The sequence below is a fragment of the Danio rerio genome, chromosome 12 (genome assembly GCF_049306965.1).
Source record: "Danio rerio strain Tuebingen ecotype United States chromosome 12, GRCz12tu, whole genome shotgun sequence".
NCBI lineage: Eukaryota > Metazoa > Chordata > Actinopteri > Cypriniformes > Danionidae > Danio > Danio rerio.
The window spans coordinates 16,580,120-16,607,893 of NC_133187.1; the positions used below are offsets into that span (position 1 = coordinate 16,580,120).

Sequence of the window (27,774 nt, forward strand, 5' to 3'; positions counted from 1 at the left end):
AGACATTGGGGAAAATAAACAGAGGGGCTAATATTTATAATAAGTGTATATGAACAGTTCTTATGTAGTGTTTTGCATACCAGTGTGACATGGTGTTTCCTCGGCATATAGCAGTAGACTGGTACAGCAGAGTTCAGTCTGTATGTAGAGATGGCCGGCCTCCTCCCAAGCCGCAATAAAACCCAGAATGTAAGGATGTGGGTGAAGTTCCTCATGATTCCAAGCCTCTGTGATGCTTTTTGCTCGTTCAACCTCACTACGAAAACGATGAACAGAACGCTTCACAGCATACTGACAATTGTCTGTAAGACTCACCACCTGATAGACATGAAAGAAGCCTATGATTATGGTTTCACTTTTTGAACTTTAGTCAATATGTAATGTTGCAAAGATTTTTTTTTTTTTTTTTGGAAAGCAGAAACAGCAATGTAGATGTCTATGCAGCAACGTCATAGCTTACTAAATGTAATTATTATTTTTTTAAACCAAGCTTAATAGTGTTACATTGCATCCCATAAATGTATTCTTTATTTTGTAAAACTGCATCCATTTCATAAAAATAAGTTTCAGAGTATACTAATTCAAGACTTTTACTTTAACAAATTATATTAAGATATAACTTGAGAGAAAAATTAACTTTTTTAAAACCAATTTTCCTACAAAAGATGGTAACTGATGTTACACACAAATGCCCTGTACATCCACCTGAAACATTATGAATAGGAATAATGGACAATAAGGAATGTCTCACCTTAAAAACCTCACCAAAGGAACCACGTCCAATCAGGCCCAGGTTGGTAAAGCACTGGCTGAAAAAGGACTGTTGTTGAGATGGGTCATACACAGAGAGAGGAGGGGGTGATTCTATAAGGGAGCGTGACAGAGGTGTCCACTGAATGGAGCGATGAGGAAACACTCGACTTACTGGGGAGCATCCTTTAGATGGAGGCCGAGGTGGTAAACTATGATATAATGGTGGGGAAGGAGACTGAGAGGAATCTGATAAGTTAGAAAAGGGAGGTTTTCTTTTCTTAACAGTAATAGAATGCTGAGCATTAGAGAAGTGGGTAGGCAGTGGGAGAGGGGTGCTGCTAACCACAGGTGTTTGATGGGATGTCGACATAGGAAATGCACAATCAAACCTTCTGAAGTACTAGAGCATCAACAAACTTGTTTCGAATTAAGAAACTGTAAAAGCGGACTTCACATGCAGAATCTCCACATCAACCTATAACCTAAAACACAACACAATACATGTTATTTAAAAAAAAACTACTAAATATAATTTAAGTATGGCCACCAAGTTTGCAACATTATTAGGTAAAATTTGTAGCAACATAATTTGGTATGCAATGGCACGGTGACAAAACGTTACATACCATGATTTACCACCATGAAAAAAACATGACAAAACAAAACCTGGTTTTCTGTTAGCGACAAATGATTTGAAACGTATCCCTAAAAGTTTACAATTATGACTACTGAATTGGTTAAGAATTTAAACAGTAACGTTACGTAAATGTCAAAGCACACAGTCATCTAAACATGTTACGATTAGCAAAACATACTTTGTGAAACAAATGAGTTTTCATACAGTAAATTATACTAACTTGTTACACGAGCTATTATTTACGAGAATAAAAAATGTTGAGATGCTGTACATAAATAGAAGAGTTTAGACCGGAAAAACGTTAAGTGAAGAACCAGCTCTTCATCATCAGATATTCAGATAACGTTAACGTTAACAGATATAACATAATATATATATTATAATATAATATAATATAACATAATATAACGTTACCTATGGTGTTGATCCGGGTTTATATTCTGGCATAACGTTAGCTTATTGTTAATCACGCAAGTATATTATAATTAATAAAGACAATAAAGGCGCCACGTACTTTCAAACTCTTTAAAAACAATAATCTGTTTCTTCTTCTTCTTCTTCTTCTTCTACTACTACTTTCTTCTTCTTCTTTGGTGTTTTAGGGCAGCTGGCATACTTTTTGTTGCATTACTGCCCTCTAATGTGCACGGTCTCCGTAAATTGTGCTTTCATCCTATACTTATTTTTTCCAATCGTTCTCGAGGCAGTTTTTTGCTTATGGCTCCGCAGCGCAATCCTCCTTCGTCAAGCCCGCTGTCACTGCACTTGACTCAGGTAATGTTTGGTGATGTGACTGATACTCCAATACATACACACAGAGATTAAGTTTATTTTACATTCTTCCTCCAATTTTTAAGAAGGGCACAGTTGGACGTGTTTCGCACACGGGTTGTCACGGTACACAACAGGCTTTGTAATGTTCGTCGGCTTTCCATGATTCTTCGTGAATCAGCTCTGTCCACAAGCTGTGGGGGTTCACTGCATTGTTTTGTAACTGTGGATGGTGTGAGATGACAACCGTGCGGCGTGCGAGCCCCACACTGCCCCCTGGTGACGATAAATTAGAACTACATCTGTCACTCAAAAGTACCAGTCCCAAAAAAATGCGGAATCGTTTGAGGGCCTGGGCCCGGTTTTTCAAAAGTAATCCACTGGGATTTTCGATAAGGGATTGGATCAAATCTTGAAAATGGGTTTTTCGAAGGAAAAAATGGATTACATAATCGGATTAGATCACGTAATGCAATCTTGGTTTTGATCCGGATCAAACCTTTAGTTTGGGTTTTTTAGACCATTTTTTGTAGGATTTGCATCACTTTGATCCAAAAAATCCAGATTAAACCGATCCCATCAGAAGGGTGGATTCAGCGTGGATTTCCTGCCTAAAATGTAATGAAAACTTACAAAATGTATCAAATAATACTATATTTGTATCATGCAGTATCTTACAAGATATCCTATTTATTCATAAAGTTTTAATTTTATTTGTTCATCCGTCAGGCTACAGTGATTAGGTAGGCTTTAACATATTCATCCTTTCCTTTCAGTATAGCCCTACAGCAAAGTAGAAAGAGTTTGGCTTCATAAAATAATCCTCCAAATAGCTGTCAAATATATATATATATATATATATATATATATATATATATATATATATATATATATATATATATATATATATATATAAATATATATATATATATATATATATATATATATATATTTTTTTTTTTTTTTAATATAATATTTATTAGTGATGCATGATTACAGAATAACCAAAAAAAAAAAAGTGCAAAGAATGGCAATGACTAAGGAAGTTAGTGTTGATGACGTTTGGGGTTGGCGCAAAGGATTGTGAAAAAACACTATAGGCTACATTGGTCTGATTGCTATTATGACACTGGTTTTAAATTTTCCCGCTGTTCATGCAGCCCTTTTTTTATGAGTGTGATGTGGGGAGCAGTAATTTTGACAATGGCATAGTGGCTAACCAGATGGTAATGTAAAATGTTTTTTTTTTTTAAGCTCAAGTAAAGGAATGAAATAAACTAGTTATAAATGATATATAAAATTAATGTTATAAGTAGGTTTTAATTAGGATACTATCCCTATAACAAAATAATGCAATTATGGAATTAAACGAAGATTTTTCTTTATTTTATGTCTTTCAGAATGTAACATGATCTCTGTGGTTCCCCCTATCGTCACCAGAGGTCACCATCACCGGACTATTAAATCTTTACCCACTACATTTCCTAGCATCCCTTTCTCCTGATTACTTCTGCACATGAAAGTAATTACAATGACTATATAAACTCTTCTCCTGCTTAGTTATTGCATTGACTGATTCTGTGTTTGACTTTGCATTGGGGTCCGTTCTTTGTACCTTGCTTAAATGATCAAAGATGATTTAATAGATCATGGATCTGTTTATCTTGATAACGGATTTCTGGCTGATTTGGTTCTTCAAACAAGTCCACGAATCAGATTAAAATGTCTTGATGAACTGATCTGAGATCGCTGCATGTGCTGTGCAGGACTGATCTATCGATCCTCGAAATCATGATCAGCAATGTAATGATTGGTTGATGCACAGCAGCCTAAAGCTGCGGTCACACTAGAGTTTGAGCATGCGATATTCTGTCGTGCGGCGCTGCCAAAAGGGGTGGGATTAAACAAGCTTATTAGACATTTAAAAAAGCGAGCGATTGCTCCATGTTTTATTTTTTTGTCCAGAGATGTCATGTTTTGATCCTCTATTGGTCTCATGCAGTCAAGTGATGCGATTTCGCTGGCCAGAGTTCACTAAGCTTGAACTTTGCACTGCAGCAACCTGCGAAACTTAACGCATGACCCTGCATTTCCGGTCTGACGCATTCACGTGCGTATGAATGGACGTTTATGGGAGGAAAACCCCCGTGTGACCGCAGCTTAATGATGATATCTGATTCATTCAATTATCCATGTGAGCTAAATTCCTTAAAATTCATAGTAAACTGTTTGTTAAATATGATATGCATAAACTTTCCAATTATGTTGTGGGCTGCAGGCTTTACATTCATGTGTCAAGAGTATTTAGCATTTTATTTAGCTTTAATGTTAGAGCAGATTTCCATTATTATTGTAGCCACAGTAGTAATATAGTAGCCAGTTTCTTAATCAGTTTAAAGAATACCTGGAATTTTGCATGACAAAAGCGTTTTGATATAAAGAAAGCATTTTGATATAATGGTGTCTGCAACTTTTGTAACGCATCAAATCACCGTCTTATTAGCTGTCAAACCATGTTCATGACTGCATAAATGTGTTATCCCTTTAAAAAACAAGTCAAATATTGTGCATGATGTGCATATAAACAAATTGTACTAAAGCGATTGTACACTATTGTATCTATATTGTTTATCAATAATTTTTCTTTTTGAACCACCAGGTGGCAGTCTTTGTACTTTTACTTCGTAGTTCAGATTGCAAGTTTTATTAATATATAATTTCTAACTTTATATATGGTTCTTGGTTAGCTTCCTAAGTGTAAATAACCAAGTACTGTAAGAAAATATCTGAATTCGTTACATACTTTCAGTATTATCTTTGCTTGAACTGACCCAATCTAATCCTGTTTATTTGAAATGATCATGCTACCGAGCAGGTTTAAGCTACTAGAACTGTTGCTCTGACAACAACTCTCGGATCAGTTTTGAAGAACAGAATGATCTTGGATCATGTCAAATCGTCAATAACCAAATCCAGCTATTGAGTAAACCACGTATGAATAACGGACCCATTTGTTTGCTGTTGTTATCTGACCCTGCTTGTTCATCATTTATCACATCATTCTCGTCAATAAATCTGCACATGGATTCTCTCTCTGCTAATTTGTCATTACACAAAGCTTGTTTCGAATTATTAAAAAAATAGTATGTTTAATAGTGCATTTACACACTTGATAAAACTAAAAGCATGTGTCTGTTTGAAGAACACATTCTTATAATGATCGAAAATAATGAAAGAAAGTAGGGTGGAAATGTATAATTTTTATATATCTACTGATCATTATCCAATGAAGATATTAACCATGAAACATGTAATTAGTTATATATATATATATATATATATATATATATATATATATATATATATATATATATATATATATATATATATATATATAAAACTTTTAAGGAGCTTCTTTTTTATGTAAAATGATTGTATTGTTTAGAGGTGAAAAAGAAAAAGCCCTTTGATTATTTGAATATTAAATCTAAGTTTAATATTATCTAAAAAAAAAAAAATCTACTTTTGCTTTTTTACTCTGCTGTTTGCAATACATCTCAACTGCCTACTTTTTGGTGTGCAGATCTAAAAACAAAAGAAAGACAAACATTTTTTTCAGTTTTAATCTTTATAGATTTTACTTTACAGAGAATTAATCAGTGCATAAATGTCCATGACAATACAGTGTTATTATAAAAAGTATGTTGTAAATTTGGTTTACTTTGTCAACTAGGCTATAAAGCTGTAAGTGTTAGCATAATGATAATTATTTCAATAATAATTTAGACATCCATTCTCCTAATTGCTTGTCAATCTGTCAGGTTGCAAGACACATATGGCATCTCGGGCCATTTTATTATTTATTATTATTTTATGATGAATGAATGAATAAATTAACCTCTTTTATCTATAACTCTTCTACTTCTTCTTCTGCAACCTATCAAACTATTTCCACAGAATATAGCATACAGCTAAAAGACAGTCTAGCCACAGAAAACCAAGATTTTGCCAATTCATCTAGTGCTGCCACCAATGTTTCACTCATTTTGAACCATAAGGACTGAAAACTAAATTTTTCTTCTGATGATGTAGCTTGTACTGAATCAATCTTTGAATTTGAATTTTTAAACTCCTTCAAGGCTAAACTTTGAATCAGATCAAAGATCATTACAAACCTTTGTATGTGTTTTAGGCAATATTTTGCATCCAAGAGATTCAGCTGACAAAAACCTTTAGAAACTCTTGCCCTAAATTTAGCTCAGGGGAGTGGAAAAGGCCATGTGGTTACAGAGTAGAGGACAACAGCCATGACTGAAAATTTGTGTAAGGCAGGATTTATTAAATGTAAAAAAAAAAAAAAAAAAAGTTAAATATTTAATAAAATGTTAAATATCTGCTGTTTCCATGTAGTTTCAAATGAAATTATTATTCAAGTTATTGTTGCTTTTATTACTATTACCATTAATAATAATAACAATAATAATAATTATAATAATAAATATTAGAGTGATTTCTGAAGGATCATGTGACTGGAATAATGAAGCTGAAAAACCATCTTTAAAATCACTGGAATAAACTACTTTTGAACCGTTATTTTAAAGTGCAGTCACCTCAAACTTTTGACTGGTATATATTAAAAAAATATAATGTCTGTGGTGTTTTGTCAGGAAATGTGTTCATTGTATAGCTGTTTAATAACTGGTATAACAGCCTGTAAAACAAAAAAGACCCCATTCATTGCTTTCAATTCATTTATATATACACACACACAAGTTTTGAATGCCATGACGTGTCAAAAAAAAAAAAAAAAGAAAGAAAGAAAAGAGAAGACCAAGTCTCTTGCAGTTCACTTCCCAAAATTCTGAATTTCAATGCTTTCTGTGTTAGGCCAAAGATAAATGATATGAACTGCATATATGGTGCTTCATGGATTGCATATATGGTGTAAAGAGGGAGGGCTGCAGAATGCTGTTTTGGACTACATGGGGTGTCTTTAAGCTACTCAATATAGAGCCCATTGATTGAAAAGCTTCATCTTATACACAAATCAAACATATACAAACAGAATCTTTATCAATTTAATATGTTGTTACTTACCAGTTGTTATTTACTATTTGTCTTTCAGTAGACTGCAGATGATAATTGTTGAATACACAGCAACCCGAGTTATAATACAAACTCCCTAAATGCTTTTTAACAAAAATAATAGTATGGTAATATATAGTTGAGTTGACTACCTGACTATCAGACCAACATTTTAATTTTATAGTATTGCAATTCACACCTGAGTTAAATCTAAATATTCTGTTACAACAACAATAATAATGACAAACTATTAAACCATATTACTAGAAATGGTACATTTTTAATTAAAATATAATAAGAAACACATTTTTATGTTTCACACTTTTGATAAAACTCAGATATTTACTCTGTAGCTACAATAATGCTGTCATGTATAGAAGTACCATGGGTTGCATTAAAATGACTTATCACTTACAAAGATATCCACATACCAAGCCTTAATCTAGAAGAATATTATCAAAATGTAATAATTAGATTAATAAGAGACATATGAACCTTTTTTCAAACCAGCAACAATGTCCTTCTTGGCCTTGCCATATTTCTCCACAATTTAACCAAACTTTCTAGACAGTTCTCTTCTCATTCCAAAATGTGCAAATCCTATTTTAGATCAGGAATGAAAAATGACACCAAAGTACAGCTCCTCTCTTGTACTTTCACTAGCACTCACTTTTCTAAACCTACTGTTGATTCTAAAGTTAGCACACTTTGGCCAGTATATAAGACCTGAGAAGGAACTTCACTGATGTCAGTCACATCAACGTGGAGTAACTCCTAATTTGACCAACGACAAAAACCTTGAGAAATGGTAAGTGTCTACAAAAAAATATGAATTCAGTTCTTCAAGATGAGGTTAATTGTTGAAATCTGATCATCATTTGATGACAAATTAATAATGACTGTAGATAAAATATATTTGTAGGGAGTGACAGTGCAATTAACCACTTGATAGAAGACAAAGAAAAAAATCTTTCCTTAATATCATATGAAATATAGAACCTCATTGCCACTGGAAATGGGAATTTGAATTTGCAGCAGGTAGAGAAACACAGGGAAATTAGCTGAAATTTTATTTGATGATAAAAGTTGCATATGAACACTGACCAGCGTAACAATCAACTGTATTGTTTCACTACATTTGTTTATATCTAGGCACCCAAGAAAGCCAAGAAGAGGCAGCAGGCAGAGGGCGGTAGCTCTAATGTCTTCTCCATGTTCGAGCAGAGCCAGATCCAGGAATACAAGGAGGTATAGTGCATGTTCTGCAATAATTTAAAGTATTTGTTGTATTTGATTCAACCTAATATTAGTACAGTACATTAATTCTTATTAACTGGGGATACACCTTACACCCCCCTCCCATCCCCACTAACCCCAAAGTCTTGTCTGTGACCTTTTAACAGCTTAGAAAGACAAGTAGGCAGCAGCTGCCAAGATACTTCTTGGTCTCAAATGTCATACCCAGTTTAAAAGATGGCATATTGAAAGACTTTCAGAAAAGGAAATATATTTCCTAATTAAAGAAAAATGTTTTCTTCTGTGAAGACTGTATCTGTAACCCTTAATGTTGACTTGCATATGCTCAGTCTAGACAGCACTAACATGAACGATATCTTCTGCTTAGATCTTGTATCTTGCATAGTGCAACATGAACTGACATTAACTGTTTAACCCTCTCTAAAACAAACAGGCTTTCACAATCATTGACCAGAACAGAGATGGTATTATCAGCAAGGATGATTTGAGGGATGTGCTGGCAACAATGGGTCAGCTAAATGTAAAAAATGAAGAGCTAGAAGCCATGGTCAAAGAAGCCAGTGGCCCCATCAACTTTACTGTTTTCCTTACCATGTTTGGTGAAAAGCTAAAGGGTGAGTTGTCCAAATCTTCACTTACCAAGTTTAGCACTGTAAACACATTAAACTTAAAATGCTCATACTTTTGGTTTTGGGTAATAAATTAGGTATACAAATATGTCATTTTCATCTCAGCAGAGAACCTTTTATATTACTTTTACTTGCATTTGACTGAAGATGGGATTCAATAACTATGATTTTGGTGTTGCATTTTACTGTTTGAGCTACAGAAGGCAACACCTTCTATTTGCTATTGCTTTTCTTTACAGACTTACTGATAGCTAGTACAAAGAGTCAGATCTAAAGACCATAATTGTTTAACTTTCTTTGACTTCACTAACCGGCCAAGTTTTACAGACTTTATTTTTTCGTCTTTTCAGAAAATGTGGATAATATAGTTTTGAATTGTAAAAGTTTAGTACTAATATTTTATCAAGCATTCACAACCTTTAATTATCAATCTATTAATTAAGGCGCTGACCCTGAGGATGTTATTGTGAGTGCTTTCAAAGTCCTAGACCCTGAGGCAACAGGCACAATCAAAAAGGAGTTGTAAGTGTCTTTACCAATTCCTGTTTACGCTAAAGAATATTTCATAAAGAACATTTACAGTATAAAGCCCTTACAACTGTTATTGTTTCATTCTCTAGCCTTGAGGAACTTCTGACCACCCAATGTGACCGGTTTACGGCAGAGGAGGTTAGTTGTAGTTGGAATATTTTAATTAGTGGTGTTTTCTGACGTTTGTGCTACAGCAGGGAAATGTGAAATTCTATGCTACGTTTTACATGTGCTAAATACTATACATATAGAGATAGTGTTTTCTTTTTTTAGTTGAGCAAGTAAGCAGGCACACATAACACCTTATTCAATACCACAACCCCACCCTACCACTTTTTTAATTAAACAAGAAGGTAACCTGTGGTCCTCATTTTATTTTATTATTTTGTTTAAGATCCTCTTATAATTTTCTTCTAGATGAAAAACCTTTGGGCTGCTTTCCCTCCAGATGTAGCTGGCAATGTAGACTATAAGAACATCTGTTACGTCATCACACATGGAGAGGAGAAAGAAGAAGAATAATTTAATCCATTAATAATCTCTCTACCTTCTCTTATTACCACACCATGTCAGTCCGTCATGGTTCATCTGCCCTTTGAAAAAAATACTTATCTGAACTAAAGGTTTGTTGGCATTTGGGCTGAATGTGAGTGTTGTTTAACTAATATGATTACTTTCAATAAAATGATCTAAAATCACACTCTGTTTCCTCTTGACAAATAAACTGTACAGACTGAGATTATACATATCAGTAATAGAAAGCCACCATCTCACAATGTCCTACTAGCTTTCTTGGAAGAGACAGAAAACGAATGGACAATAATCATTAAGAAAAGAGAAAAAAAACAGTAAAAACCTTTTCCCATTTCCTCCCGTTTAACTTTCCAATTCAAAGTCCTATTTTTGCAATGTTTTATCTTTTTTCCTTCTTTCATCTCTTTGTTCTAAAAGTTTGTAACTAAAAGATAAGAACAAATCAGCAAATTAGTAAAATATAATAAAACAGCCTAATAAAATCTAAATATTTCTCTTTGTGTCTATTCTTTTACATTACAAGAGAAAATATATGAATGATAGACACATGATTTTGTAACGTATTTGTAAAGTATTTTACTGTTACACTTAAAGGCTTTACATTATTTAAGGTTACATAAAAGCACTTTGGCATTTTTAAACTGTATTTGAAACTGCTATATGCAAGTAGATTTACACCATCTGACCTATATAAGACAGCACCCAAATATGTTGACACTTGACAGACTACAAGGAAACTTTGGGGCATCTTCAAGCTGTATTTATTCATTTATTCATTCAATCATTCATTCATTCATTCATTCATTCATTCATTCATTCATTCATTCATTCATTCATTCATTCAATTAAATGAAGAACTTGGTAGTGCTGCAGTAATCCAAGTTTGATAAGGGTAATATAATTTTGTAAAGCTTAAAGTTTTGAGAAAATAAGTAATAAGTAAACTGTAAATAAGGTATAAGAAAACTGATGATGAAGTAAATGATTAATAACCTATTTAAATTTACATTCATATATCTTATTATTCAGGTATATATTAAAAGTTACTTTGTATGTTTAGAACTGCTTTATTAACTCAACTCCATCTAGTTTTGTGACCCAATCTAAAGTAAGGACTATTTATGCTTTATAAATGACAGTGAAAGGCTAAGTTATAATTTAAACAGGAAAAAAAAAGAAAATAAACCCCATTTTTTATAATTTCAGGATAAACAAATTAAACTGTATCAAATAAAAAATAAACCTTAACAATCTCATCTAAAATAAATGTATTTTAATAAAAATAAATCTATAAACCATAAAAATATATGCAGTGTATTATTAGCCTTACATTTCCTTAAGAAAACATCCATTTATTGTTTTGTTAGAGTAGAAATATATAAAAACATACATAAAATGAATAATGTAATGAATAAAATAGAATGTGTTTCTCACATAAAAACATAAACTTTAACAGTAATTTAACATTTTCACCAGTGAACTGGGAATTTTCAAAAAACGTCTATTAATGCCAAATATAGCACACTTATCATTATTTTGTTGTTATTTTGTAGGAGTGATTTTGTCCCCTCCAATCTTTGAATGGATGTAGCCTACACTATAAAAAGTATAACGTTGCGAAACATGATCACGCATTGGAATGGGTCATTTGGGAAATTTACATTGGGTGCTAATCAGTGGCTGAAGACAGTAAGCATACCTGTGGTTCAAACACATTCCTACGTTTACATAAGCATCATACACAAATCACATTGTTGTTATACTAAGTAATACAAATATATAACTATTTTTTTTAATAACAAAAGTACAACAGACAGAGATGGATTTGAACGTAGAACCTCTCACACTTTTGCTTATTCCACCATTAGTCCACTGACAAACCTACGCTTAAGAAATTACACCCTGTGAAAAATTAAATGTACCTCAACTGTTGCTCAAATTGTCATGTTCACCAGCGAACAACCACCAGATGTCGCTGGTAAACATTCACACACAAACATTCACACTCATTGAACTACATATCTGCCATGTTATTGACTACAACACCCAGTCATGCCACACACACACACAACCGGTTCCAGATCAACACTGATTGCACTCTCACAGCTGAAGCCACTCACACAATTATTGTTTGGACTATTTATACCCCTTTGTTCCACACACATGTGGCCGAGTCTTGTTTACTGTTTGGTGACATTACAACGCGTTATCCTGGTCTTGTTTTCCCGTGTTTTGGTTCTTAGCCCTGTTTATCCTTGTCATCCTGTTTAGCCGCCTGCCTTACGACCTATTGCCTGTTTATTGACTTCGACTCTGGATTTGCCCAAACATACCTGTTCATTCCTGTATTGACCACTGCTTGCCTGACTAAAGAATAAACCTGCATATTGGATCCTACCTTCTGTTGTGGTGTCACTCCCCGGCGTTACAGAAGACTCGGCCACACCATGGATCCAGCGGGTGTCAAGATCATGTGTCTCCGTCAGGAAGCCCGTTCAATAGAAGAATATGTGGAGGATTTCATCAATCTGGCGCATTTGACAACATTGAGTGAGTTATGTCTCATGATCTTTTTTCATGGAGGACTGTCTGAACCATTGTACTCAACAATGAGATTGCACGAACCCAATGAGACATTAGAACATTATATTGATTTGGCCTTAAGAATGTCTGGGTCCCCCTTCACTGTAGGAGAGGTGGAGGACACCCCTAAATATTTTTTGGGGGGGGCATAGGACAGCAAGACCCGATGGCAACGGGGCTTGCTGCTCATTCCACCACCACACACCCAGCTCAGAAAATGGCCGCCAACAGTCCAGCTTACAAGATGGCTGCATTCGGTCTTCCAGCTAACAAGATGGCTAACACCAGTTCTCCATGTCACAAAATGGCCGCCAACATTCCAGCTCACAAGATGGCCGACTCCAGTCCTCCAGCTCACAAGATGGCCGACTCCAGTCCTCCAGCTCACAAGATGGCCGACTCCAGTCCTCCAGCTCACAAGATGGCCGACTCCAGTCCTCCAGCTCACAAGATGGCCGACTCCAGTCCTCCAGCTCACAAGATGGCCGACTCAAGTCCTCCAGCTCACAAGATGGCCGACTCCAGTCCTCCAGCTCACAATGTGGTCACAACCAGCCCTCCAACTCACAATGTGGTAAACGCCAATCTGCCACCAGCTCACAAGATGGTTTCTTGTTCCGAGTCCTTTCCTGTCCTTGTTCCTGAAATACCATCACCTGAGCCACCAGAATGGCCTCCACCACCTGAGTTACAAGAGCTGATGCCACCACCAGAGCTGTTACTACCAGAGCTGCCACCGCCACCTCCAGAGCTGCCAGACCCTCCAGAGCTGCCAGACCCTCCAGAGCTGCCAGACCCTCCAGAGCTGCCAGACCCTCCAGAGCTGCCAGACCCGCCAGAGCTGCCAGACCCGCCAGAGCTGCCAGACCCGCCAGAGCTGCCAGACCCGCCAGAGCTGCCAGACCCGCCAGAGCTGCCAGACCCGCCAGAGCTGCCAGACCCGCCAGAGCTGCCAGACCCGCCAGAGCTGCCAGACCGTCCAGTGCTGCCAGATCCTCTAGAGCTGCAAGAGTCTACGCCGGAGCCAGAGTCTACGCCACAGCCAGCGCCACAGCTGGACACACAGCCAGAGTCGACGCCGCAGCCAGAGTCGACGCTGTTGCCTGAGCTTCCTGAATGGCCGCCGCCGCCTGAGCTTCCTGAATGGCCGCCGCCGCCTGAGCTTCCTGAATGGCCGCCGCCGCCGCCTGAGCTTCCTGAATGGCCGCCGCCGCCTGAGCTTCCTGAATGGCCGCCGCCGCCTGAGCTTCCTGAATGGCCGCCGCCGCCTGAGCTTCCTGAATGGCCGCCGCCGCCTGAGCTTCCTGAATGGCCGCCGCCGCCTGAGCTTCCTGAATGGGCGCCGCCGCCTGAGCTTCCTGAATGGGCGCCGCCGCCTGAGCTTCCTGAATGGGCGCCGCCGCCTGAGCTTCCTGAATGGCCGCCGCCGCCTGAGCTTCCTGAATGGCCGCCGCCGCCTGAGCTTCCTGAATGGCCGCCGCCGCCTGAGCTTCCTGAATGGCCGCCGCCGCCTGAGCTTCCTGAATGGCCGCCGCCGCCTGAGCTTCCTGAATGGCCGCCTGAGCTTCCTGAATGGCCGCCTGAGCTTCCTGAATGGCCGCCTGAGCTTCCTGAATGGCCGCCGCCGCCTGAGCTTCCTGAATGGCCGCCGCCTCCTGAGCTTCCTGAATGGCCGCCGCCGCCTGAGCTTCCTGAATGGCCGCCGCCGCCTGAGCTTCCTGAATGGCCGCCGCCGCCTGAGCTTCCTGAATGGCCGCCGCCGCCTGAGCTTCCTGAATGGCCGCCGCCGCCTAAGCTTCCTCAATGGCCGCCGCCGCCTGAGCTTCCTCAATGGTCGCAGCCTCATGATCCAGGGCCACCGCAGTTCCACGCTCCAGGCCCTCCGCAGCTCCACGCTCCAGGCCCTCCGCAGCTCCACGCTCCAGGCCCTCCGCAGCTCCACGCTCCAGGCCCTCCGCAGCTCCACGCTCCAGGCCCTCCGCAGCTCCACGCTCCAGGCCCTCCGCAGCTCCACGCTCCAGGCCCTCCGCAGCTCCACGCTCCAGGCCCTCCGCAGCTCCACGCTCCAGGCCCTCCGCAGCTCCACGCTCCAGGCCCTCCGCAGCTCCACGCTCCAGGCCCTCCGCAGCTCCACGCTCCAGGCCCTCCGCAGCTCCACGCTCCAGGCCCTCCGCAGCTCCACGCTCCAGGCCCTCCGCAGCTCCACGCTCCAGGCCCTCCGCAGCTCCACGCTCCAGGCCCTCCGCAGCTCCACGCTCCAGGCCCGCCTCAGCTCCACGCCCCAGGTACGCCCCAGCTGCATGGTCCTGGCCCCCCATCCCTCCCCCTGTTCCGCCTCCGCTCCACCTCCCGCCTGAACTGTATTAGGAGTGTCTGGAAGCCACTCCTTAGAGGGGGGGCTCTGTCATGTTCACCAGCGAACAACCACCAGATGTCGCTGGTAAACATTCACACACAAACATTCACACTCATTGAACTACATATCTGCCATGTTATTGACTACAACACCCAGTCATGCCACACACACACACAACCGGTTCCAGATCAACACTGATTGCACTCTCACAGCTGAAGCCACTCACACAATTATTGTTTGGACTATTTATACCCCTTTGTTCCACACACATGTGGCCGAGTCTTGTTTACTGTTTGGTGACATTACAACGCGTTATCCTGGTCTTGTTTTCCCGTGTTTTGGTTCTTAGCCCTGTTTATCCTTGTCATCCTGTTTAGCCGCCTGCCTTACGACCTATTGCCTGTTTATTGACTTCGACTCTGGATTTGCCCAAACATACCTGTTCATTCCTGTATTGACCACTGCTTGCCTGACTAAAGAATAAACCTGCATATTGGATCCTACCTTCTGTTGTGGTGTCACTCCCCGGCGTTACACAAATATTTTATACTAAACTTTAAATACAGTAAATTAGAACTGTCCACCATTTTTTTCCCAGAGAACATAAATAACCCACATTATGGGTATATAGATATTATATCATCTGTGTTTCAAAAAACATTAGTTCTTACCTGCTGTTTCAAGTGGTGTAGTAAGAGAACTTTAACTTATAAACTTATGAAGCTGTGTTACTGGTTTGAAGCCACCAGATAAAAAAAAATAATAATCATTGGATCACTACATGTTGATCTAAATTATATATTGAACTAATATACTTAATGTTTTATGATTGCAGTCAGATAAAACAAAAGATAAATATATATTAATATTCTAAACCACTTCATAATAAAATTGGAGTCAAAGATGAGCTAAATTTAAACTAAAACAACATTGTGCACTGGAAAGGCTGAACACGCAGTGAACCTTCATCCACCTGTGGACACCTTCATTCGGCCTACTGGGTGGACCTTACAAAGTGGTGACCAACCTTCGTGATCTCCCAACCCAGGCGAGTTATGTCTTTTCAGCACAAAATTGATATACATCAAACAAGATCTTTGGATCTTTTTCTTTTTTATCTTCAGTTTTTTTGGAAGTAAATTCTTCTTTGTCTAGAAACATTGAGGGAAAGCAAGATGCACCCTATATAAACATTGCTAGAATGAGTCAGAAATACTTAAAAATGTTAGACCGGAATGCGTTACGGGGCTTTAATTTAGTGGGGCTTTAGAATTAGACAAAATCACTTTGCTTGTCAGGGATAGCAAAGTGATCTATGATAGCGGCATAGATGAAAAATGTCATCCCTGGCTTGTTCTCCTTGTCTGGTTGGCTGCAAGATTTTAAACTTAAATTGGAATAACATCATACAAATTATGTCTGGAACTCAACAGAGAGTCATAATTTAGATCCTAAAAGTTTAAAAGTGTGATTCTGTCCAATGTTTTTAATGTTTAGCAAAGTTTATTCTTGATAATTTGCATTTGTTTAATGTTATTATTATTAGCAGTATTATTTATTTTATGCATATTTATATTTGTTTTAATAATAACAAGTTTACAAGATTTGTACACCAGTCAGGTTTTGAAGACATATGCATTACCATATGGGGCATAAGAATAGAATATATGTGTGTTTGGATATAACAAAACATGTTTTTTTTAACCACATTTTGTTATTATTGTTCATTTATTTTTTAGCTGGAAATTATGTCTCATGTTGCTAAAACATTATTAATTCATTTTTATTTCTAAAGCACTTTTACAATGTTGATTGTGTCAAAGCAGCTTAACATAGAAGATTATAGCAAACTGAAACTGTGTCAGTCTAGTTTTCAGAGTTTAAGTTCAGTTTAGTTCAGTTCAGTGTGGTTAATTTTCACTGCTGAGAGTCCAAACACTAATTAGCAAATCCATCGATGCACAGCTCTACAAGTCCCGAACCATGCAAGCCAGTGGGGACAGCATTGAGCAACAAACTTTGCCAATTTGTGAAAGTGAAGAGAAAAAAAACTCGAGAGAAACCAGGCTCAGTTGGGCATGACCACTTCTCCTCTGGCCAAACTTCTTGTGCAGAGCTGCAGTCTTGTGCTGTCACTGGGGTCTTACAGGAATCAGGCTCATGCTCTCCACTCCTCCATGACCACCATAGCAGCTGCTCAGAATACAGCCTGGTCTAGGATTATGGAAACCTCAGGAATAATAAAAAAAGACTCAAATAAGCGCAGATGTCGTTTAAATTATAATGTCTTTTGTGAAGTGTTCCCAGCTCCGGTTGCCCTAAATAATGCCGACTAACAATCCCTTAGAGGATTTGGATTTCAAAAGCACTTGTGTTTTATATGCTAATGCAAAGACATGTGTATTTAATCTAGTTTTAAACTGACAGTGTGTGTCTGCTTCCCGAACTGTGTAAGGAAAACTGTTCCAGAGTTTAGCCAGTTTCTGAATGTTTTTGAACAGCTCTTCGTCTATACTATTGCTCCCCAACCACTGGGGCTTGGAACAATTGGTACTGGGCCACATAAGAAAATTATTTCTGTAGAAAATATTCCCCCCGCAACTTGGTTTGTTTATGTGAAGAACCCCTCACCCACCCCTGGGCCACACCGGTCCGTTGTAAAATGTACAAACGTTGACCGGTCCGCGGTGATAAAAAGGTTGGGGACCACTGGACCACACTACTGAAAACGCACATCACGTGACCACACACACACACACACTGGCATGCACTGCAGCCTATTCACCCAGATGAGAGCTGTGCTCATCGGAGTGTTCATCAAATATTTATGATTCTGGATTCTGGATCTAATCTCACTATATTTGTCAAACGATTTAATTCATCTTGTTGTCTATATCTAACGACATATTTCCCGACATTCCCCGACTTTGGTCTTTTGAATCTATTACTTGTTCTCGGGTAACATTCTTTTGGCTGAGAGCAAAGATCAGTTAATAACTAATGAAACCACATTCTTATACATTCTGTATATTTACTGATTGCTTACTTTTATTTCCTATAATGTATAAACTTATTGTACGTTATACTTTTATAATGGCTATTATTGATTATTAAAACTGATATTCAGCAAAATAGAGGGCATGTTTCGCATTTTCAATAAAAATGAAAGAAGCCAGTAATGTTGTAAGCTCCTTTTTGTTATAAATATGCACACAGTAAAGATGACGCTCATATATGCAGCACGACGACTCAACATTTCTGTCTGTTAAGTTGCTAATATCAAAATGAAAATAGCAGTTCCTCATATCATGTTTTCATTTTATTGTTAAGAAAGTAAAACAATGTAGCCAGGGTGATGTGAATGAGGTTAAAGTACACGGTTCCCTTTAAAGATTTACCGACATGTTCTCGGGAGTCTGTTTTCCATATCAAACTTGCGAAGTCTGAACTTACAAGGAGAGGATGCAGGACTAAACTGTGTGTACGCTACTTAATATTGAGGAAAAGCCCCAATCAGAGAGGCGAATATCTGCAGCCCCGTCTGTGTTTTCAGATGTATCCACACTGAGATGGAGCAGCAGTGTTTTAGAATGAAAAGGGCCTATCCAGCATTTCCAAAACGATCTGTTTTCGGCGCTCGAAAACTCCTGCGTAGTGTGGAGGGATGGCATAACTGTAGCAAAATTTATGCTTTTTTAAACTAAAACGCATTAGTGTGAACGGGGCCTGAGAGGTCATAAATACATGAATAAGCTTTTCTGTATCAGACATTGATAGCTTATGTTGAAGTTGCAAAAAAAAGTGCAAAATTTTTAAAATGAAAAAAAAAAATGCAGTTTTACAGATGCTTGAAATCTGTAAAGGGCACATATTTAACTATTAGGACTATAGGTGGGCATATTCATATAAAGCTTATTCGTGTTTTCATGACCTCTCAGGCCCCGTTCACACTAATGCGTTTTAGTTTGAAAAAGCATAAATTCAGAGAGATGCCAAGTTTTGTTGCCAACCGTAAATAAAACAAGAGGAAAAAGAATAATTGTTCAAAAGCATTGTGCCGAAACAAAAGTTTTGTTTCCATTTCCCCGCAATGAAGGCACATCTTGTGTTTGGACCCAAGCAGTTGGATTACAGGGGTCTGCTTACATACAACATTAATGTGTTTGGATTTGCCACTCATCTGTTTAAAAAAAAAAAAGACGCAGTTCCAGTTTGTGTTGATTGTCCTCTCTATGAATTTAGTAAGTGTGTGATCAATGTTCGTTGTTTATGTTTCTCTAGATGGCAAAGTTGTCCATCTCTACTGCATCTGTGTCTGGGTTGCCGGTCTGCAAATTAGCTTTTTTATGCATGCAATGAAACTCCCCTTTTCATGCAAATCCTTCCCGCCAGTGGACACACCCACCTAATCAAACCTGGGCTAACCTACTTTTCTTACTTTTTTTTTAAACTACAGGTGTGAAAATACCTTGCTGAGACAGGGGGAGGGGGGTTCATGGCCCTTTAACAACAACAGTCTCCCATTTGGCTAGAAGCCAGACCATTTGTTGTCCATACAATCCACAGGCAAGCACAACTATGACGACAAGATAAAAGCATTAAACTAAAATAAACACCTTAACAACTGTTGTTCTAAAAGACTCTCCAGAGACCAGATATAATTCTATTTTAATCCATACTATTTTAAATATAATAGAATTACATTAACAATTAAACCATAAAGTACATTATATTATAATCGCCAATCATGGCACTAAAGAACAAAAAATGATACATTTATCTTGAGGAGGTTTGCTGGGTTTGCTTTCTTTGTGCCTTAATGAAGACACTGACAAAAGTGTGGCATAACTGATTGTAAACCAAATGAAGCCTCGCTGAGACATTCCAGCTAAAATTTAAACCTGCTCAGAGAATTAAACTTACCAGATAAAAAATGAAAGGGGGGATGGATATGATGACATTCAAACTACAAACTATTACAGTACCACAGTCTTTATGGGTGAAAAGATTTAAACTAATCTCTGAGCTACGCCATAAAACTACTGCTAATGAGACAGCACCAAAAAAGTGAAATCGTTTTAGCCAACAGATCTGACTGTAATGTAAGCAAAAATAAACTATAGAAATCAGCAGTGGTGTAGTCTGGGCTATACCCGTATACTCCGTATGCCTACTTTTTTTTTTTTTTTTACGACTTCTAAGAATCAATAATTGCGTATATTCTTGCTGATTAGACTTCCATAATTTACATGTATTTACATCTCCTTTAACTGTATATGAAATTATTTTATAACGCCTAATCGCCTATCTTAATTTGTTGCAATTGGTGTATTTTTTTAAACTTGCTTCATTTCCGCACCCTGACAACCACAGCAGTGAGAAAACTTTGTGAGAGTTTTTTGAAGATGACAAAAAATCAACTGAATGATGTCTCGCTAAATCATTCAGGTACAATTATAAAACAGCATCGGTGTCACTTCAGCCCCCATATATTTCTATTGAGCCCCCCTAAATATGTTGCGATTTGCTCATGAACTGTACACTACTAAATTATCGCCTCAGTCCCCTTTAAATTTAAAAAAGCAGTTTTATATTGTTTTAAATACATTTTAAGATCAACATTATTTTTGTAAGCTGTATAGAAGTGTCTTGAAAAATATCTAGTAAAATATTATTTACTGTCATCATGGCAAAGATAAAATAAATTAAATTTTATGTTTTTAAAAATTAGTTATTAAAACTATTATGTTTAGAAATGTGTTGAAAAAAATCTTCTCACCATTAAGACATAAAATAAAAAGAGTATTCATCTATATTGATGCATTTCTAAACTGAAAGTGAAACTTGAACTACACAGCTTTTCAAAAAAAAGAACTTTATGCATGCTGTTGAATTCACATTCATTAATACATCTAAATAAATGCATCTATTGCTCATTATGTAAGCTTATATAATCAACAAAGAAATGTCATTTAAAACAAACTTTAAGCAGCTTTAGCATAGTTTAAAAAAGTAATCTGTAGTAAAATGTTTTTATTTTTTGTCAAAAGAAAAAAAACTTATATATGTTTTGGACAAAATAAAGTTTTTAATTTAAGACATGTATTAGTAATAAATGTATAGGCCTACAGAATTACGTTTTAGAGTATATCAATGAGTATGGCAGCTGTTCTTAACAGCTCTAAAGTTTTGTGTCCAGGATACATGGGGCAACTTTTTGACAAGTGTTGTTGGACAAAAAATGTAGTGATGTTGGTTGACTAGTTTGCAGCTGAAATTTGGCAACAAAAATATTAACAACAAAGTGTTCATAAAAATCTAGAAAAGTAAATTGTTTTGTATATACATGATAACTAAAACTAAACTAAAACAGGTAGTAGTAATGAATACTTTTTAATTAAGTACATATTTCAGGTCGTATTTCTTTACTTTTACATAAGTACAAAAGTGTAGTCAGTACTTAATCTTTTACCAGAGTCGTTTTAAGCATTATCTGTACTTCTACTTGAGTAAAGGATGTGTGTACTTTTGCCATCTCGGGTGTCAACATGCAGTGAGCTTTGGTAGACAAAATATTTTTTGTGTGTGTTCTATTGTCTATAGAATTACATTCTAATATGTATGTAAAAAATTTCTTAAATATTCTTAACATATCACTTTAGTTTTACATTCACTTCATGTCTTTACATTGATTTCCAGTTACATTTATTTATTTATTTATTTATTTATTTATTTATTTATTTATTTATCTATTTAGATTAGAATAATCATTCATTCATTTTATTTTTATGACATTTTATGACAATTTAGCTCACAAAATAGACCTATAGAGCATGTCTTTGGACTTGTGGTGGAAACTGGAGCACCTGGAGGAAACCTTTGCGAACACGGACAGAACATGCAGAACTCCACACAGAAATGCCAACTGACCCAGCCGTGCCTTGAACTAGCGACCTTCTTGCTGTGTGGCGATCATGCTACTCACTGTGCCATCCTGATGCCTAGAATATAACAACAACAATAATAATAATAATAAATATCAAAAGTATTTATAAAATAAAATATAAAATAATACATTTATATAAATAGGAGCAGTTTTTTTATTTAAAAAAAACACACTGAAGTTGCATAGCATAAAACCATAAACAGATATATGGAGAATACTTCTGGTTGCAGCTAAAAAAGCTATTACACGTAAATGGCTTCTGTCAACTTCTCCCACTTCACTACTTAAAAGTAACAAAACAGAAAGGGGCTATTTTATGGAATAAGTTGAACCACTTTTCGGACTCTGGGATTATATCGTCATCTTAGAATTATAAGGTTCTAGCAGCGTTAAAGTTTTTGCATATCATAGCAAACAGTATGTGTGTACCATTTGATTTTTTTTTTTAAATAAAAATCTTAAAATGTAAACAACTTATAAAAAACATCCAATAATGTAAATAAGTTGTCATTTAAAAATAATATGTCAATAAAAAATTTTTGCCAAAAATGTCAGATTTCGGCTTAGTCCCTTTATTAATCCTGGGTCGCCACAGCTAAACTAACTGCCAACTCATCCAGCACATGCCCTTCCAGCAGCGCATCCCCTTCCAGCTGCAACCCATCACTGGGAAACCCCTTCACACTAATTCGCACACATACATACACTATGGACAACTAAGCTTACCCAATTCACCTGTACCGCATGTCTTTGGACTGTGGGGGAAACCGGAGCACCCGGAAGAAACCCACGCGAACACAGTGAGAACATGCAAACTCCACACAGAAACGGCAACTGACTCAGCCTAGGCTCGAACCAGCAACCTTCTTGCTGTGAGGCGACTACCTACTCCGCTGCCCATATGTATATGTGTGTGTGTATATATATATATATATATATATATATATATATATATATATATACATACATAATATAAGTCCTAAGTGCAGGGGCCCCAAGGGGCCACCCCTCGGTAAACTCTGGCCACCCCTTTGGCCCCCCCAATATAATTTAGCTGTTGACATTATTGATTTAAATGTACTTATAAATCCCCAATGTTTAAATAAATAAAATGCAGCCACTAAATTATTGTTGGTGTTACTGACGTAGCTGATTCATTGTCTCTCCCCCTTTGTTCTGGTTCAATGCTGAATGCTGGTGAAAGCAAACTGACGCATGCGCGCAGAAAACCATTCCCGCGCGCCTCACGCACTCCTGTGTAAATCCCGGTTGGTTGTTTGCATGCACGCCGACAAAATACGCGCCGCTCATGCGCTGAGAAACGGAGTAACAGCCTTTTGTGCAGAGGTAAAAGTCGACTAAAGTTTATATAATATGATGATGATGATGATGATGTTACTTTCACTAAGCATGCCTTTAAAGCAGAAAGGAGGGATAATGAGTCAGGGAGGTAAGACTTCATAACATGATTTCTCAGCCATGATCTGGTCTAAGACCACAGATAATTCTATAATACATTTTTTGTATTCTTTAGAATTGTCATAATTAATTTTCATGCAAAAGGTTTCTTATATCTTGGCATATCACTCCAGTTGTTGTTTTCCAGTAATATTTAGGATTGATTTCTGTTATTTATTCAGAATAATAATTGTATATAAATAGTAATAAAATAAATATAAATAAATTTTTATATTTATTGAATAACAAATCTAACAATTCAAGGGAGGTGGGGTGTATAGGGTGGTTCGCCCAGGGTGTCATTTAAACTAGAACTGCCACTACCCTTCCCGATCGTCGTTGACAGCACGCACACACCTTCAATAGACAGCAATGGCAATTTAATATTTACCTTAAGGTACAGTATATCAATAGAAGAAGCTGCATTATTAAAATGGCTCAAAAAGTAATATGGATAAATGATATTATTAGGTATAGTGAGTGTGTATAGTAATGCCTTTTGTTCAGTTTGTTCATTTGTTTGGGTTATTAATAAACTCATTATTCTTTCATTCATTTTCTTTTCGGCTTAGTCCCTTTATTAATCCAGGGTGGAACAGTGGAATAAACCGCCAACTTATCTAGCACATTTTTACACAGCGGATGCCCTTCCAGCTGCAACCCATCTCTGGGAATAATAAACTCATTAATCTTCATTAATTTTAGACATGGCATATACCGTATGATGAACAATAAAAGCGCGTAAAAAGTTATTTATACAGTATATATATATATATATATATATATATATATATATATATATATATATATATATATATATATATATATATATATATATATATACTGAAGGATTCGGATTTCTGCTTTCCAGTCCATCTCATCATGGACCAACATTTATCCTTTTCATCATCCTGTTTCTTAGTATTTAACTGTGAATTGATTTTAATTAATGAATAAGTTAACACATTGCTTAATATAAGAATGTTCAGTGCATTTGCCTGTCCCTTTATACCTATTTTCAGGAGCCAGCAAACTAGGTCAGAGGTCATGGAGATCTTGAGTGGAACTGAGGACTGGAAACAACTGTTTCTATTGTTATTACAAGGAGTTAATACTGTCTAAAATGTCTAAAGTGATTTTGCTATAGTTTTACGGTTAAATCTTTTAAAGTGATTCTACTTTTTATTCAAGATAGACTTTGTGTAGTAAGAATATAACTGCCTGAATGTAGATTATACCAGTTTTTAACCAGTTTTGATAAAGACGGCTGACGGTACACTCAGCCTTGGATAAGAAACAGATTATACTTGAAGTGTGTGTGTTCTATTTGATTGTTGATCCGTTTCACAGGTCTGGAGTCAGCTCTAATCAGTCTAAAGGGTGTCTGACGTTTATGTTTAGATATTGTTCAGAATTGTACGCACGAACCTCACGTGGAAATGTTCCTAGTCTATCTGTGTTTTAACCAATCAGGTTAGAACACCTTTATGTATGACGCAGTTAATGACGTTATGTGAGAGTATAATTGTTATTGATTGGTGATTGTAAGCAGAGCGGCCTAGGAACTCATTGTGAGTGTTGAAGCTGGCTTCTGCGGATGAAACTGCAAACTATCTTCAGTAAACTTGATTTATTTATTTAAATCTCTGACTCCGGCTCTTCTTCATCTACCAGACTGGTCATTCTTTGGGTTAAACTGTAAACTATCCCTACAGTTTTGGTGGAGGCACGTGGCACTTGTTTACTGGTAACACCATTGATCAATCAACAAAATGAGAGTAGGAAGATTTAAAATTATAAGACTAGGGATTGTCTGTGAAGTAGTGGGTAGTAACGGAACGTTTTTGGTTCTCATTCAGACGTGAATGAATGTTGTTGGTTCTTATTCAGACGTGAATAAAAGGCGCCGGTGGATTCACAGGATTTTGTGGTAGATTGCTGTGGAATCCCTTAGCGAGCTGGTGCATTTTGTGGTACACCTATAGCGATACTGATAAGTGTAACAGTAGTTGAGAAGTGTACCTTCTCCTTCACCCGGAGTTAGAGTACTCATTTGATGGGTGTTTAGGAGGCTTTTGGGACATTCTCGGGCATAAAACCTGGACTGGTTTTCTATTTAGTAGTGGACTAAATTAACCCGAGATTGTAATTGAGTTCCACCACTGCTATCTAACTACATCACAGACAAAAGGCATGCCATAAGAATAGTGTAGGTCAGATTATTAGGGAAAGAAATAATTGAATAAAAATAACAAATAACATTATAATAGGGATCCATTAGATAGTAGTGGCCACAAAAGTCAGACAAGATACCTAGAAATATCAGGGTGAGGTTGATTGATCAATGATGCACCAGGAGCAATCCCGAGAAAATTATGACCCTAACTGGATTGGACCGGTCTGGACAGTTTGCACATCTTGGGATGGTTTGCAGATTCATTAAGCAGAAGCCAAGCACTGTTGGTAAGATTGCCCTCTCAATTTCTTCTTGCTTTTGGTGTTGAACTCTGATATACAAAGAAATAGATGAGAGCAGAATGCAGTAAATGGCTCAGCTAAGCTCTCAGGTATAAAATTATTTTAGAACGGATTTTAAGAAAAAAAAAAAGTATTCCTTTGGAATTTAATTGTCATTGAAAAGCTAAAATCTAAATATTGAGGGCTAGTAGCAAAAACTAAGCACAGAAATTGACAGTAACATTATGGGAATAAAGAATAGCTTATGTTTTGTCTTAGAAGATAAGATTCTGTGTGACTGCACTGTTATCTTGGTTTAGCCCTCACCATGACTTTTCACTGAGTTTTGGCTGTAAAAGTAACAGAGACATGTCTGAATAAAAATGTGCCATGTAAGTCTGTGCAAACAAGCAGCTTTATGGTTGGATATATGTATTTTTAATAATATATATGTAACATAAATGGGGGTTTCAAATAATACTTTGATGGATGCAGTTAACCGCTGAAAGATCTAAAACTATTGTTCACTGTAACAGCATTACTTTGAAAATGCATGTCAACCCTGTTTTATATGTTTTAGGACGGGCTTGAGTAAAAAGATATTACAACAAAATTATGTATTGAAGTTAATGTTATGTTTAATGTATGTTTAAATTCAGTAAACATGCATTTTCATTCTGGATTGCTCAAAACTCTCTTTCTCTCTCATTAGATGTCAGCTAAGAGCTGCTATCTGCCTGTTCCATAACAATTGATAAGCACAGTGCTCAGTTGGAAATCACAAAACACAGATGCAAATGAAATGTTAGAATGAATACAGAGTTTCTACATTTTAATTTGTATGCACTAATAGAGGTATTAGTAATTAAAAATCAAATTTAACAAATAAGAGATTGTGTTACCGGCTCCAGACCTAGGGGAATCTGGACCGGCACAAGCCAAATCACGCACAAAACTGTGAATGATAAGGAGACAGACACGTTATAGCATTGCTCGAGTGCAGTTTAATATATCAAAGATAATTACTTTTTTTTAAAGCTAACACATTGTACACAGTGTTCCAGAATAAAACCAAACGTATATCAATACGATAAAATTCAAATGTGTCATGGATATCAATACATCATATTACTCAATGCAATATCAATACACAATATCAATACACACTCAATGCAATGTAACTAGATTTTCTCTGTGAACAAAAGGCATTAATACATTGAACAAAAATACTTTTAACACTTGAATACACTCCTCAGAATACAGTCTTGGTCTTACTTTGAGATACTCAAGTAATATTACAAGAATTATTAAAATAATACATTTCTTACTCTATCTATAACTACTAGTATAAATGCAAAAATGATGCTAATCATTATAATTAATTCAATGTAACATTTTCCTTCACAACATTTCCAATTTACATTACATCAGCATTTATATTAACACTTGTTAATATATTTATGAGAAATACCGACAATTTAGAATTAAATAAATGTCACTTTTACTCATGTAATAACCCTAAGTTATTGAGAAAGCCAATTATGATGTTATAAAACCAAAAATTCAGCATTAAAACATTAAACTCATACTATCACTTATTACTATTGTGTTACTATACACTACTATACAGCGTTATGCTTTCACAAACATTTTAGAAGAGAATCAATATAAAAATATGCCCCATATTAACCTAATCTGGCTGACATTCATAACAAATGTAACAATTACAACAATTACTTAACATTAAAGTGCTTAGAAAAGGATCTAATGCATATTT

At 36.8% G+C, this 27,774-nt stretch overlaps 3 protein-coding genes across 6 annotated transcripts in view; 2 read left to right on the plus strand and 1 right to left on the minus strand.

Annotated features, from left to right (window-relative positions):
* The window catches only part of pkmyt1 (protein kinase, membrane associated tyrosine/threonine 1), a 37,110-nt gene extending 35,128 nt beyond the window's left edge, over positions 1-1,982 (minus strand). For 2 of the 4 annotated variants that reach the window (XR_012387451.1, XM_005156122.6), the window contains exons 1-3: positions 1,905-1,982; positions 752-1,235; positions 81-318 (exon numbers count right to left, since the gene is read on the minus strand). Coding sequence is in view for 2 of the 4 variants with exons in the window: in XM_005156122.6 (XP_005156179.1) it covers positions 81-318; positions 752-1,123 (610 nt within the window). In the remaining 2 variants the exon portion in view is untranslated. 4 annotated transcript variants of the gene reach the window in all.
* Positions 1-27,774, plus strand: part of med1 (mediator complex subunit 1) — a 700,564-nt gene that overhangs the window by 388,214 nt on the left and 284,576 nt on the right. The gene's annotated exons all lie outside the window — the stretch shown is intronic.
* Positions 7,997-10,361, plus strand: mylpfb (myosin light chain, phosphorylatable, fast skeletal muscle b). The gene is given in 6 exon segments (NM_001004668.1): positions 7,997-8,054; positions 8,399-8,494; positions 8,937-9,117; positions 9,576-9,654; positions 9,753-9,801; positions 10,081-10,361. Coding segments are annotated over 6 exon segments (513 nt in total). The 5' UTR covers positions 7,997-8,051; the 3' UTR covers positions 10,186-10,361.